The 13121-nt window shown below is 33.8% G+C and overlaps 1 protein-coding gene across 1 annotated transcript in view; it reads right to left on the reverse strand.

Annotated features, from left to right (window-relative positions):
• Positions 1–13121, reverse strand: part of TAF4B (TATA-box binding protein associated factor 4b) — a 171259-nt gene that overhangs the window by 127531 nt on the left and 30607 nt on the right. The window contains exons 4-7 of the mRNA XM_077135737.1: positions 12707–12856; positions 12489–12611; positions 8008–8097; positions 3298–3891 (exon numbers count right to left, since the gene is read on the reverse strand). Of these exons, the coding sequence (XP_076991852.1) occupies positions 3298–3891; positions 8008–8097; positions 12489–12611; positions 12707–12856 (957 nt within the window). The remainder of the gene's footprint in view (positions 1–3297; positions 3892–8007; positions 8098–12488; positions 12612–12706; positions 12857–13121) is intronic.

The following is a 13121-nucleotide window of genomic DNA, read 5'->3' on the forward strand; positions in this document are numbered from 1 at the left end:
AATACGAAATTAAAAGAAAGAATCACTGCTTCTACAACTGTTTCATCTCAAGTAGGCAGTAAAACCTGTTATTTATATAGTCTTAAAGTATCACCCCGCAAGATAAATATTGCTTATGAAGGAATAAACAGTATCACTGAGAAATCTTGGAAACAACTGTCTTTATCATGTGATCAAAGTTATTATCACCAGTAATGGCACAAATTAACATCATGTGCTTTTTCTGAACCTTCAATGTTGACTCAGTTGAGATGGTCACTTCACCAGGGCTCACTCACTGGCATTAAGGAATCTGAAGGCAATCTAAGTGATTTAGCCAGGGGATCGCAAGAGTATTCTCCAAACAGAAGGAGCCAGAAACTTCCTGCCCTGTGCACTCAAAGCCTTGAGGCATTCCTCCTGTGGCCTCAGACCTCCATGAGAAACCTCTTTAGGACCCTCTCTGGGACAAGTCAAGCAATGTTCACATTTCTGCAACTACAGCTTTCCTGGCTTAACAGAAATGCAGAGGAAGACAGTTGTCAGCTAAGCTACTGACAAAATAACCAAATGGAGTCAATGGCCTTTAAAGATGTAGCTATAGATTTCCCCCAAAAGGGTGGGCTGTTCTGGGCACATTCCAGAGAAAGCTGTTCAGAGGTGTGATGGCAGAGATCATCAATCATATGATTTCAGGTCTGCAAATCAGATGTTATTTCCTAATTGGAGCAAGCGGAGAACTATAGGGAAAAGGAATATGATTTCTCCAGTACCAGAGTTCAAATAGGGAATGTGGTCTTAAAAAAATAAGAAATGATAACCATAAAAATGTCTTCAGGAAGGATACATCTACCATCATGTTACTGACATATTCTTACAACTGGATGTTATCTCTACAGAAGTATGGAATTGCAGGAGATACTATACTGTCTTTCTGGTGCAGCCCCTATCTAATACAGCATCTGGGGAAAATCATCCCCGAGTCTGGTGATTCTCCTAGATTTTAATCCCACCTTAACATGATGACAGTCCACCTGTCCATCTACTTGTTTTAATATCCTAGTACTGTCTTTCTGCCTATGATTTTCACTGTCTACACAAAGCAAATTCTTCCACGCATGGAAATGTTTAGGGATCTCTCTTCCCCTCACAAGGTCTCTTCCCTTTCTGGAATCTTAGTTCATGTAGTTCTCTGCTTTGCATAATCTTCTTGTCCTTAAAGAATGCATATTTTAATGAATTTATTATACTTGTTTTGCCTCTACCACCACATCCTACCTGGAATCAGAAATTAGATTTTGCTTACAGAAAGGTCATCCTATTTATCCTCATCCCAAAAATGCCACCTCTTCCTTCTTTAAATTTCATTCTGAAAACTGTCAAATACCTCAGCAGAAAGCCAGGGAGACCTGGCACTCACATAATTATGCTCCCCTTTGCTCAGACTGCACCTCTATAAATTCTGTATGTACCAGTTGCTCTCCAATGCCTTCAAACAGTTTTTTAACAATGTTTTCCGGGTTTCATCATCACATGTAGGGAATGTCTAATAAAGACTACATAATTTTGGGAAAAAAACCACAAAAGATCATGTCATTCCTAATAAGATACACATAAAAGGATATAACATCTTTTCTGTGAAACATTTACAGAAAAACAAAAGCAAAAACATAATCTGTATTTATTTATAAGGAAGCATCAGACAAACCAAAATTGAGGGACATTCTGAAAAATAACTGACTGACTCTCTTAAAGATTATATCTGGGACCAGAAAATGGGTACTAAAGGGACAGTTGGCAAAATTTGAATAAGGTCTTATAGATTAGATATATTAGTATTATATCAACCTTAATTTCCTGTTCTTGCTAATTGTGCTGTGGTTACACCAGATCATAACATTTGGGAACTCTGGATGAAAGGCATATAGGAATTCTTTACATATTTTGCAACTTTTTTGCAAATCTGAAGTTATTTAAAAATAAAAGATAAGTTTAAAAAAAATATTAAAGGAAAAGTTTCCGCTCTGAGATTAAACCCTCCAAAGATTCAAACCCTCCATTTGAAAATCAGACTTGGTAAAAGGGATGAAAAAAAGCTTGGTACATAGGAAATGACTATTATTTCCTCCAACCCAAGAGTTTGACTATTGTCCAATTTTTATCATCTGTTTTTCTCTTTCATTATATGCCCAAAATTGACTTTCTGCTTCTGAAGACAATCATCCACAGACACTAACCTTTTATACTGATCACACACCACGACTGGGAAATTTACATAAATTATACTACTCCAAGGAAAAGAAAAAACTAAAGAGTTTCAAAACAGAGCATTTAAACTAAGGCTTATAAAAGAGAAATAAGCCAACTAAAACTCAAAACAGCTCTTTTAGGGGTATATGTTGGAAACAATTTTATTTAAATACATTATATTTTTAATTAATTCTCCATGTACTATCTTCCACAGCTTAACTACACTCTTCATAGTCTTCTGATAAAACTTGTATTGAATAAGAATAACTAAACTCTAAGAATACTATCTAACTGATAAGTAATTAAAATTTCTTTCTTTCACTCAAAAGCCTCCCAACCTGCCAAGTTTAGGAAAAACTACAACTTCTTACTTATCCACTTCCTGCAGTCTCCCTCCTCTCTCAGTACTTTTATTAAAAAGAAATGTCACTATAGTATCCCCTATGTAATAACTATGCCAAAAATACTTAAACCTGAATCTAATCATGAGGAAACAATCAGACAAAACCAAATAACAGAGCATTTCACCGAACAACTAGCTTAGGCACTTATAGCACTACAATATAATGAACAACAACACAAATAGGCTGGTGGGTTGGGGAGTGGGTGAGGGTGGTTCTAGATTAAAGGAGACTAAAGAGAAATGACACCTAAATGTAATATGCAATTCTTGATAAAAAACAGGATCTGAAAAATATAGTTATAAAGGACATCATAGAGAAAACTGGAAACAATGGCAGTTTACCAATATTAATTTCCTATACGTGATAATAAGTTTATTATGGTTATGCTAAAAAAAAAAAAAAAGACACCTCTTTTCTTAGGATACATGGACTTCTTAAGGGTGAACTGTAATGATTTTTACAACCAACTCTCAAATGGCTCAGCATTTTAGTGTTTGTGTATTTGTCAATAGAGAGAAAGAAAGATAAAGCAAATGCGGCAAAATGTTAACCAGTGGTCAAAGCAGAAAAAGGGCATACAGGATTCATTTTACTAGTACTGTGAGTTTTTCTCAAGGTTTGAAAATTTTCAAAATAAAAAATCAAGAAAAGAAATGCTACTCACTAGTTGTTTGACTTTAACTGCCTGTTGAAGACCAGGGCCTGGCTGTGCAAGTTTAATTTGGAATGGTGTGTCAATCACAGGCTTGTCAATTGTAGTGCCACCAGAAGTAATAACAGGTTTCATGGACGAAAGACAAATAGTTGCAGCAGAAGTTTCTCCAAATGTTACCGGTGGAAGGGCCAGAGCCACTGCTGCTCCAGAGACAACTGGCTTTTCAGGTTGAAATGAAACTGTTGTAGCTGTATTTGGTACAGAAGTCACAAGTGGTTTTGAAGTCTGCAGCAAAAGAGTTCCAGCTGTTGTTCCTGGTACAGCAGCCAGACCCACAGAATGAAGTGTCACAACTCCAGTTTTTGCTTCCCCTGGACCAGAAAGTGGATTTGGAGTCTGCATAGACACAGTTCTGGGTGTTGATGCTCCAGAAACAACGATGGACTTTTCAGACGGGACTGAGGAAACTGCTGTGGTGATCACAGAAGAAGTTACAGTAGTGGTGCAGGTAGCAATAACTACCTCACTAGAAGTCTGCTGAACACACTGCTGAATAAAGCTCTGGGAGTTAGGCAGAAGTTGTCGTAAGGCAATCACACTTTTCTAGAAGGGGGAAAAAACAATCAATGATAACTAAAATTAGGTGCTAATAAAGCAAAACTTCATATTTCATATCTTTACAACATAAACAAAAAATACAATCTCAATATAAAAAGTATACAATATCAAAATATATTGAATGTATATCAAGTGTTTCTGTCAAGAAATCTGGTATCACTTATTTATATGCTGTCAATATCTAACATATAATAAATTTAAAGCCCAAAAGTGCTTTATTTCTAATATAAAATGTTGCCTCATTTATACTTATTTCACATACCTCAATACAAATTTGGCAAAATAAAACACTATATTATATTGTTTATATGCATCTAAACCCCATAACAGGTCATTAACTCCACTACCTACAAGGTCATTGGCACCACAGCAGAATTTAAGTATTTTTGTAAATTCTTTTCTATCCATAGATAGAATTGAAAAAATTCAAACTATGGATAGAAATAGTCATTTATATGAAGTGATTTTTAAATTTTGAAATAATTTATTTAACCAAGAATATTTTCTGACTGGATTTTAAGTCTACATCTATCCCTCTATTCTGGTGGAAGAGTAAAGACAGCTCAAACTTAAAAGCTCAAACTTAAAAACCTCCTAGGTTCTGCCTTTTCATCACTAGAGTTTTCATTTGTTTCTGTTTATGAGTAGGAAAAAAGATGCAAAAGGAGGTAGATGGTGGGTTCTCTATTGGGAAACTCAAGGGCTGTTTTAGAAGATTCCCTTGTTTTGACATTTAAATTCAGTCTGACTGGACAGTGCGATGGTGGCTCAGCGGCAGAATTCTCGCATGCCATGCCAGAGACCCGGGCTTGGTTTCCGGTGCCTCCCCATGTTAAAAAAAAAAAAAAAACCAAAAATTCAGTCAGACTGCCTACTAAGAAACAAGGCAAGCACTGTCCAAAAACAAAAACAAAACACAGTCCCAACTGAAGCAAATGAGAACTATTTTTCCTCTACTTTTACTTTATAAAAAAAGACTGAGAAAATTCTCATCCGGAAAAGGTTTTCAAAAAGAAAATACAAATGATAATGAAAGAAAGTTAGAAACAAAAAATCCACCATACACTACTTCCAAAATTTAAAATGATAGAAGCTAAACTGTTTTGGAAATCCAAGAACAAATAAAGTTACTTAAGTTTAAACAAGAAACCTAAGACGAGGGGATTGTGAAAAAAAATACAACTGGAAAGAAACGTTAAAATAACAAGACTTAAAAAGACAACAATACAAACGTATTTCCAAATTATCTCTTGACCGCCTGCCCATGGTTACAAATGCTGAATCCCTCAACCCAATGCAACATTCAATGCAAAAGCTCTCAAGGATAACCAACCAAACCAAACCAAACAAAAATTCTCAAGAATAAAAACATAAGGCGAAAACCTAAAATTGTGGAACTGTAACCCATGTCAAACTCTGAATTACATTCTACAACTAACTGTGGTGCTGCGCTTTGAAATTCATTGCTTTTTTGTATATATGTTATTTTTCACAAAAAAAAAGAAAGAAAAAAGTTCAGTGTGGTGATAAAAAAATATTTAAGCCTTTTAGCCTCCTCTATTCTGGTGCAGCTAGAAGGAAAAATCTGAGAGGATCATAAGCTCTGGGATCTGTCCTGTAACTACTTGTTGAAGAGTGCTTTGAAAACTATTGCTTTTTTTATTTCTTTGCTTTGTACATATGTTGCACTATACAATAAAAAAGTTAAAAAAAAACAAAACAGAAAAGTACAAATACTCCATTGTAATATTTGGTAACTTAAGCGTAGTGTTATCAGACTTAGAGTATAAATTCTGGCACCTGTAACTTCAGGTCAAAGTTAGTGAATTTAAATGGTTTTCTCACCTATAAAACAGACTATATTATTTTTCTCACCTATAAATAACTATATTATTTAGTACTCATTCACAAAGAATTGATATGAAAATAAAGTGCCAACAAGGCAAATTAAATGTAAAGTGTTTAGCAAAACATATGACACATAGTAGGTAGGTACACTTATAGTCTCCCTTTCTCCTTATAATACCTGCAGTAAGTATGATAAATTTAAAAGTGCTGTCGGTGATACACACAACTCCTACAGCTCACAGAACCTCTATATTTCCCTCGAATTCAATTTAAAACCCAAGGAATAAATGCCTCTAACATCTCCACAGATGTTATTTCACAAAGCAGCCCATCACATTTTTAGACAAATCTAACTAATCTTTGCTATGTGCTCCAGAGCTACAAAGGGTGTATTGCCACCATGGAGACGTACTTAAAACACTTGATGTTAGATTTTTACTGTTCCTTCAACTTTCCTTTCCCCAGACCATTTCCCTAGCTAAAATCTCCTGTTTCTTTAGTCACACTTCATAGTACATAATTTCTACCTTCCTAATCAACCTGGTTGCCCTCTTGGAAACAGTTTCCACTATTTTAAATATTCTTCAGAAAATGTGGTCCCCATCCCTTCCCATTCTTCTTTCATGGGGCAACCAAAAGCAGTCTTGCACCGTGAAACCTTTCTCATCCCCCTAAACAATTAACCCCAAATTTTCTTAGAGTGACTCCTTATTCCATTATTTCAAAATTTATGGGATGAGTCTTTGGTTCCCTATAGCTCCAAGTCTTTAATGACTATAAATTTCTATGCAAGTCTCTTTTAGTTTCTGAGCATCCAAAAACACTATACACACATAACACACACATACAGTCTGCCTAAAACAGCTCTCATTATCAAAGTTACTGCATTCCAATAAATCTTGTTTAGTTCAATAATTAACATTAATCAAATAGCCTTCCGCTGAATTTGTTACTATGTGGCTTATTACTTCTAGGAAAATATGAGTCATAAGGACAAAAACTAAAAGCTCAATATTAAATAAGGCACTTTACTGTTCTAGAAGGAATATGACCTAAATGATGATGTGGAGATGATGGAGGAACATCACACAAAAATATAACAACACACAAAAATAATTCTCTTTTCAGAAAGCAATGCTATTATTATTATTCAACTTGGTTCTGACACATTGAAAGACAGCCAAATACCATAAATCATGTAAAAATAGAAAGGTTTCCTCTATGAACTTAGAGAATTAATTATTAGCTGTGGAAGATTTGGAATAAAACAGAAATACAATCAATCTCTCCATTGGATACCTAGTTTCTAGATTAAATATACCTAATTCCTGAAAATGTTCAGCACAGTGAATTCTCACATTAGTTCTCATTAGTTTTGGCCTCTCAATTTCTTGAACATTATTGACCTCACCCTATTTAAAACTCTCTGTGCTTTCTATGCAGGAGACCCAGGTTCAAAGACCGGACCATGCACTTAAAAAAATAAAAAAAAAAAAACCTCTCTGTGTTACAGTTTTCTCCCTACTTCCTATCCAGAAAATTGCTTATTTATTACCCTTCGCTATTATTTCCACTACAAGCACCCTAATAGAGAATCTTATCACCTTGTGTATGGTCTATTAATTGATTCCCTCCAGGTAGCACCATTTAGCGCTGCCTTGATTGTCAATCTTCTCTATACAGTAAAAAATCATAAAACATCATATTAGCTATACTACACTCTTCAAAGTATTTAATCCCCTCCCTATACTCTCACTTATGGAACATAGTTGTATTTTGTTTTCAACTAGATTAAAATTTGTAGCTGAACAGGGACTACAATAAACTAGCCTTGTTAATAATGATTTTTAAAATGGAAAACTACATCTTACAAATAAAAAAGCTATTTATGAGAAATAAACTCTAAATAAAACCTTACTGATGAAGAAAAAAATAAAAACAAAAACTGAAGGCGCAATTTAAAAATAAATAAATAAAAAGTCAAGAGTCATTGAATATATTCCTGCACAAGCATTTAACAGCATCATCATTAAGTTATGTTCATAAATGAGGTATCACTTGTTTTCGCAACATGTTCCATCCAACGAATATGGACAATTAAGTGCTTCATGGTTTATAAGAACACTGAGGGATTTCTCCTACATTGCTAGTGTCTTCACACTGAATTGCTGTGATATTCAAACACCCAGGTTTTGAATTATTTTAACTTAAATCTAATCCAAACAATTTATTTAAGGTAATACATAATTCTACCTTAAGAAAAGGGACTAAGTGAGGCTGAGGTGAAGACTTGAGTTCAATATACAGTTTTCTAGTAAATTCTTCTGCTTCAATTTTTGCATCCTAAGGAATGGGAGAAAGAAAAACACTTTTAGATCTACAAATATTTTAAAAGAAGCAAAGTGTGCAATTTATGATCCTAGATAGAGCAAGCTTTTCACAACTGGTAAAATCCATCATTAAAGGAGGACAACTTTTTTTCAGGTCACCTGTGAAATTAGTAAACATAAACCATTCATAGAGAATAAAATAAAAAAGATTACTTTTTTTTACGATTCTAATAAACTGGTACTGTGAATGTCATTAACACTAATGAAGTGTATACTTGAAAGTGGTTAAAACAGGAAATATTATGTTGTAGGAATGTTACCACAATAAAAATGTTACAAAGAAAAAAGAATAAGATCCCAGTAAGCAAAGTAAGAGAAGATCTGGCTGGCAGAATGCTGTTACATTATTACAATCGGATATAACTCTATAGGAGTTCTAAATTTGGGGGAATAGGGAACAGGAAGTTATTTGGTTTAGGGGGTCTTTTGAGCTTTTTATTTTTTTCAATTTTTAAATAACCTTAATGAGCTAAGATTGTATTTTTAGAATACAAGGCCGTAACGGCAGACACACTATCACACTATTACGTCAAAGGGCTAAGGAACCCTTACAAATTGCTTGACCCTCTAAGACTTTCAAAGGGGAGTACTATAAGGTCTAAATTATTTCATTTTACTACTAAGATTTTTTTTTCCTTTTTCACTATGTCAAGACCCACAATGATGGTGCAAAAGCAATAATGGGTAAAACTGCTGGCATAAAAGGCAATGAATGGCAAAAAAAAAAGTAATAGTCATCATCATACACCACTGCTATTCTTTGTAGTGAGACCAAAAAAAAGAGTGAGTTTCACTTGGAAATGTCCGTAATGACAGATTAAACAGTACATTACTTTTTTTTTTTCATTTTTAAACAGTTTTAGCCACATTATCATACAATCCAACCTAAATGTATAGACATGCCTTCACCACCATACTTTATCAGAAGACATTTCCTTATCATCCACAAAGAATCCATACTCCTTTCCCAATTCCCCCCGCCTTTTGATATTTAGTTTTGTCATAAGCCCTTGGTTACATTCAGTGGGAGCATATACAATGTTACTGTTGACTATAGACCATAGCTTACATTGATTGTACTTTTTCCCATATAACATCCATTTTCAACACCCTGCAATACTGACATTCACTTGTTTTCCCTCATGCAAAAACATTTTTTAATTTGTATATTTAATCACCATCATTGTACACTCTAGGCATTCCTAAATTATAACACGTCAGTCTTTATCCTTTATCTTTCCTTCTGGTTTCATACATGCGCCCAGCCCTTCTTCCTTTGTCATTCTCACATTCAGTTTCCTTCAGTGTTCTAACATTACTGTATTACAGTTAGGTAGTATTGTGCTATCCATTTCTGAATTTTTACAATCAGTCCTGTTGCATAATCTGTATCCCTTCAGTTCCAATTACCCAATATCTACCCTATTTCTATCTCCTGATGGTCTCTGTTACCAATGACATCCTCCAAGTTTATTCACTAATGTCAGTTCATATCAGTGAGACCATACAGTATTTGTCCTTTTGTTTCTGGCTAATCTCACTCAGCATAATGTCCCTAAGGTCCTTCCACGTTATTACATACTTCATAACTTCATTCTGTCTTACAGCTGCATAATATTTCATCATATGTATATACCATAGCTTGTTTAGCCACTCATCTGTTGACGAAAATTTTGTAAACAGCTTTTAATTTAACTTTTGATTCTCTGTTTAAAAGTAAATGTGAGTTTTCGATCTTCCATTTTCAGGTTGTGCTAGGTTTGACAGGGGAACTGGTGACTTCTCTGAGAGGCTTGTCTCTAGATGAAGAGATATGATAGAAAGGAACATTCATTCAACAAAACATTTCAAAATTTCTAAACGCACAGAATTTGTGTGGACTTTGTCAGCAGATAAGAGCAGTCTGGAATTAATCAAATGCCCTTTCTAGCTTAACAAGATTTGTTTAGCCTAGAATAGCAGATCTCAAACATTTTGGTCACAGGATAACTTTACATTGTAGAAAACTGAGGATTCCCAAAGGTATTTGTTTATGAGAGGTTAGAATTAAAACTGAGAAATTAAAAAAAAAATCATTTATTTAAAATTAATAACCCATTACATGTTATATAAATTTTTATTTAACTTTATTTTCCAAAACAAATAAAAAAATGTAGCATGGGAAGAGTTGGCATTGTTTTATATATTGTAAATCTTTTTAAAGTTTGACTTAAGAGAAGACAGCTGGATTCTCCTATCTGCTACTGTATTTAATGTTTCTGATTTTGACTGAAGTATTTGGAGAAAATCTGGCCTCCTGTAGATAAGTGGTTGGAAAAGTTAATATATTTTTATTTATTTATTTACTTATTTATTTGGGTGGGGTGGGTGGGAAGTATAGGGTCCAGAATTCGAACCCAGGTCTCCTGCATGGCAGTCTACCCTTGCACCACCCAGAAAAGTTAATATTTAAATAGCCTTTCTCCAGGTTATTGTAGATATTCTTTAGAGTCTATTGGCTTATCTTGTACTTTGAATGTATCTTTTATCCATGTGTGATTTTTTTTTAAACAGCATCCATTAGTCATTTGGAAAATACTGGTTCACTGAGTCATGCAGATATTCTAAATGATGATACATTTGATATTTAAGATATCTAAAAATCATGCCCATTAATTTCACCAAGTTTCATCCAAGAAATCTTTAAATACTGGAAGCTGTCAAGCTCAGGGTGGTGGATACACTTTCTCCAAAATTCTAAATTTGGTTCAAACCTCCAATGTTTCATTGGCATAAATTACTATTGTTTGTTTTTCTTACAGTGATGGACTTTATTTTTGAGAAAATGTCTAAAAAGACCCAAGTCTGAATATCCACAGTTTATCATTCTTTCTGGTAAAAATGGTTTTCCATGGAGAAAAAAGCAACTAATTCAGCTGGCAACTCAATCACAAAGAGTATCTTTGGTTTGCTGCAGAACTCCTTTATGTATGGCTCCCAGTCTGCCACACATAAAGTCATGAATAAAGTCACGAAGCATGTAACAACCTGAATGACCCTGAGGACATTATGCTGAGTGAAATCAACCAGAAACAAAAGGACAAATACTGTACGGTCTCACTAATATGAACTAACATTAATGAGTGAACTTGGAGAACTGAAGTTAAGAACACAGATTATCAGGAGACAGAAGTAGAGCAGAGATTGGGCAATTGGTACTGAAGGCAGTGAATGGCAAAAAAACTGTAGTAGTCATCATCATACAGATTGTGCAACAGGACTGACTGAAAAAATTCAGAAATGGATAGCACAATACTACCTGACTGTAGCACAATAATATAAGTCTTTTCTTTTTATTTCTTTTTCTGAATTGATGCAAATGTTCTAAGAAATGATGATGATGATGAATACGTATGATGAAATTGTGAATTACTGATAATATATGTAGAATGGAATGATCATATGGTAAGAATGTTTGTGTTTATATGTTGGCATGCTTAATAAATAAAATTCAAAAAAACAAAAAAAGGAATAGGACAATACTCCAAAAAAAAAACTTGTTTATATGATTTATAATTCATAACTTCTAGAACAAAAATATCTTCCCTAACCACTTCAAATGTGCTCTAGTTCTAACTCAGGTAGCATAAAAAATAGTAGTAAAAAAGGTATTTCAATATTTATAAACTATATTTGTTTTCCAGTACAGTATTTGAGATATATATATATATGTATACATGTTTTCCTCTGGGAAAAAGTAACAATTTTTATATGAAGAACACATAAAAATTCTATTTTTATGGTCAGAGAAATCTATAGACTTCAGTAGTTCAAGAAATCCCAAATGTTATGCTTATTACTCCTCCCCATATTTCGTAAGTATATGATATATAATATCTACTAATTTCTAGCTTCATTCTCTTGACTATATCTAAATATTTTAACTTAAAATGTAAGACACCAAAGAAGTATGATTTGGAAACTAAGAGATTCAGCATTCTGACACTTGTAGAAACCTCAGAGATCAAGTTTACTTTGATTTTTCTACAATGCCTCACTTTATGGCATTTTGCAATTCTAATAACAATTTCCAAAAAGTCAACCTTCCCTCCAAAGCCCTTTTTAAGTTAAGTGAAATAGGACTGGTATAACAAAAGTAAAATGGAATACATTTTCTTGTCGGATATTTATAATCATTACAAACCTTTTAAGAAGTAAATACCAAAGTCGTCAAGAAGGCATTTAAAATAAATTTCATTTTAAAAATTAAATAAAATAAATTTCCTTTAAAACAAACATTTCACATTTAAAATACGTTCAAAGGATTCTTACAACACTGGCAAAAATCTATTAGTACAAACTTACCAAAAGTTGTTCCACCAGCTTCTTGACATTTTGCCCCATTTCTGGAGACTGTGATCCACTACAGGCTAGTTTTATTAACATTGAGAGGAAGTTCTTACATTTCTTCACATTTTCTAGCATTATCTAAACACGGAAATAAAAGCACAAACAAAAACACTCGCAAATATTGGACAGAAATTAGAATTAGAGAAAAACTTTAAGGTGCATCTAGAGCTTACCGGGGAAAGATTAGTCTGAACAGCTGCTGAGTTTTCTGCCTTGAGATTGGGCTCATTCGAAGGGATAGGTGATGTTCCCAAATTTGAAGTCTTCAGAGTAGCTGAAGTATTAAATGGCTTCATTGGAGTAACTGTTGTCAGAGCCATAGACTAAAATTTAAAATGTTATATATTTAGATATATTACTATGCTACATTAGTCAGTGTGTCTTTTCACACTCAAATGACTACAGATGAATTTTAATACCTTTGTTTTATGTTATGCCCCTCAACTCTAGGGCAATATAGCACAGCTGTAAGAGTTAGGAGTCTAACAGATCTGGGTTTCATTCCCAATTCCGCTACCTACTAAGCAAATGATTTCAAGCAAGTTACTTCAATCCTGTTAGTCCTCTGATTCTCATCTGTGAAAAACA

The sequence above is a fragment of the Tamandua tetradactyla genome, chromosome 18, assembly GCF_023851605.1.
Source record: "Tamandua tetradactyla isolate mTamTet1 chromosome 18, mTamTet1.pri, whole genome shotgun sequence".
Classification (NCBI taxonomy): domain Eukaryota; kingdom Metazoa; phylum Chordata; class Mammalia; order Pilosa; family Myrmecophagidae; genus Tamandua; species Tamandua tetradactyla.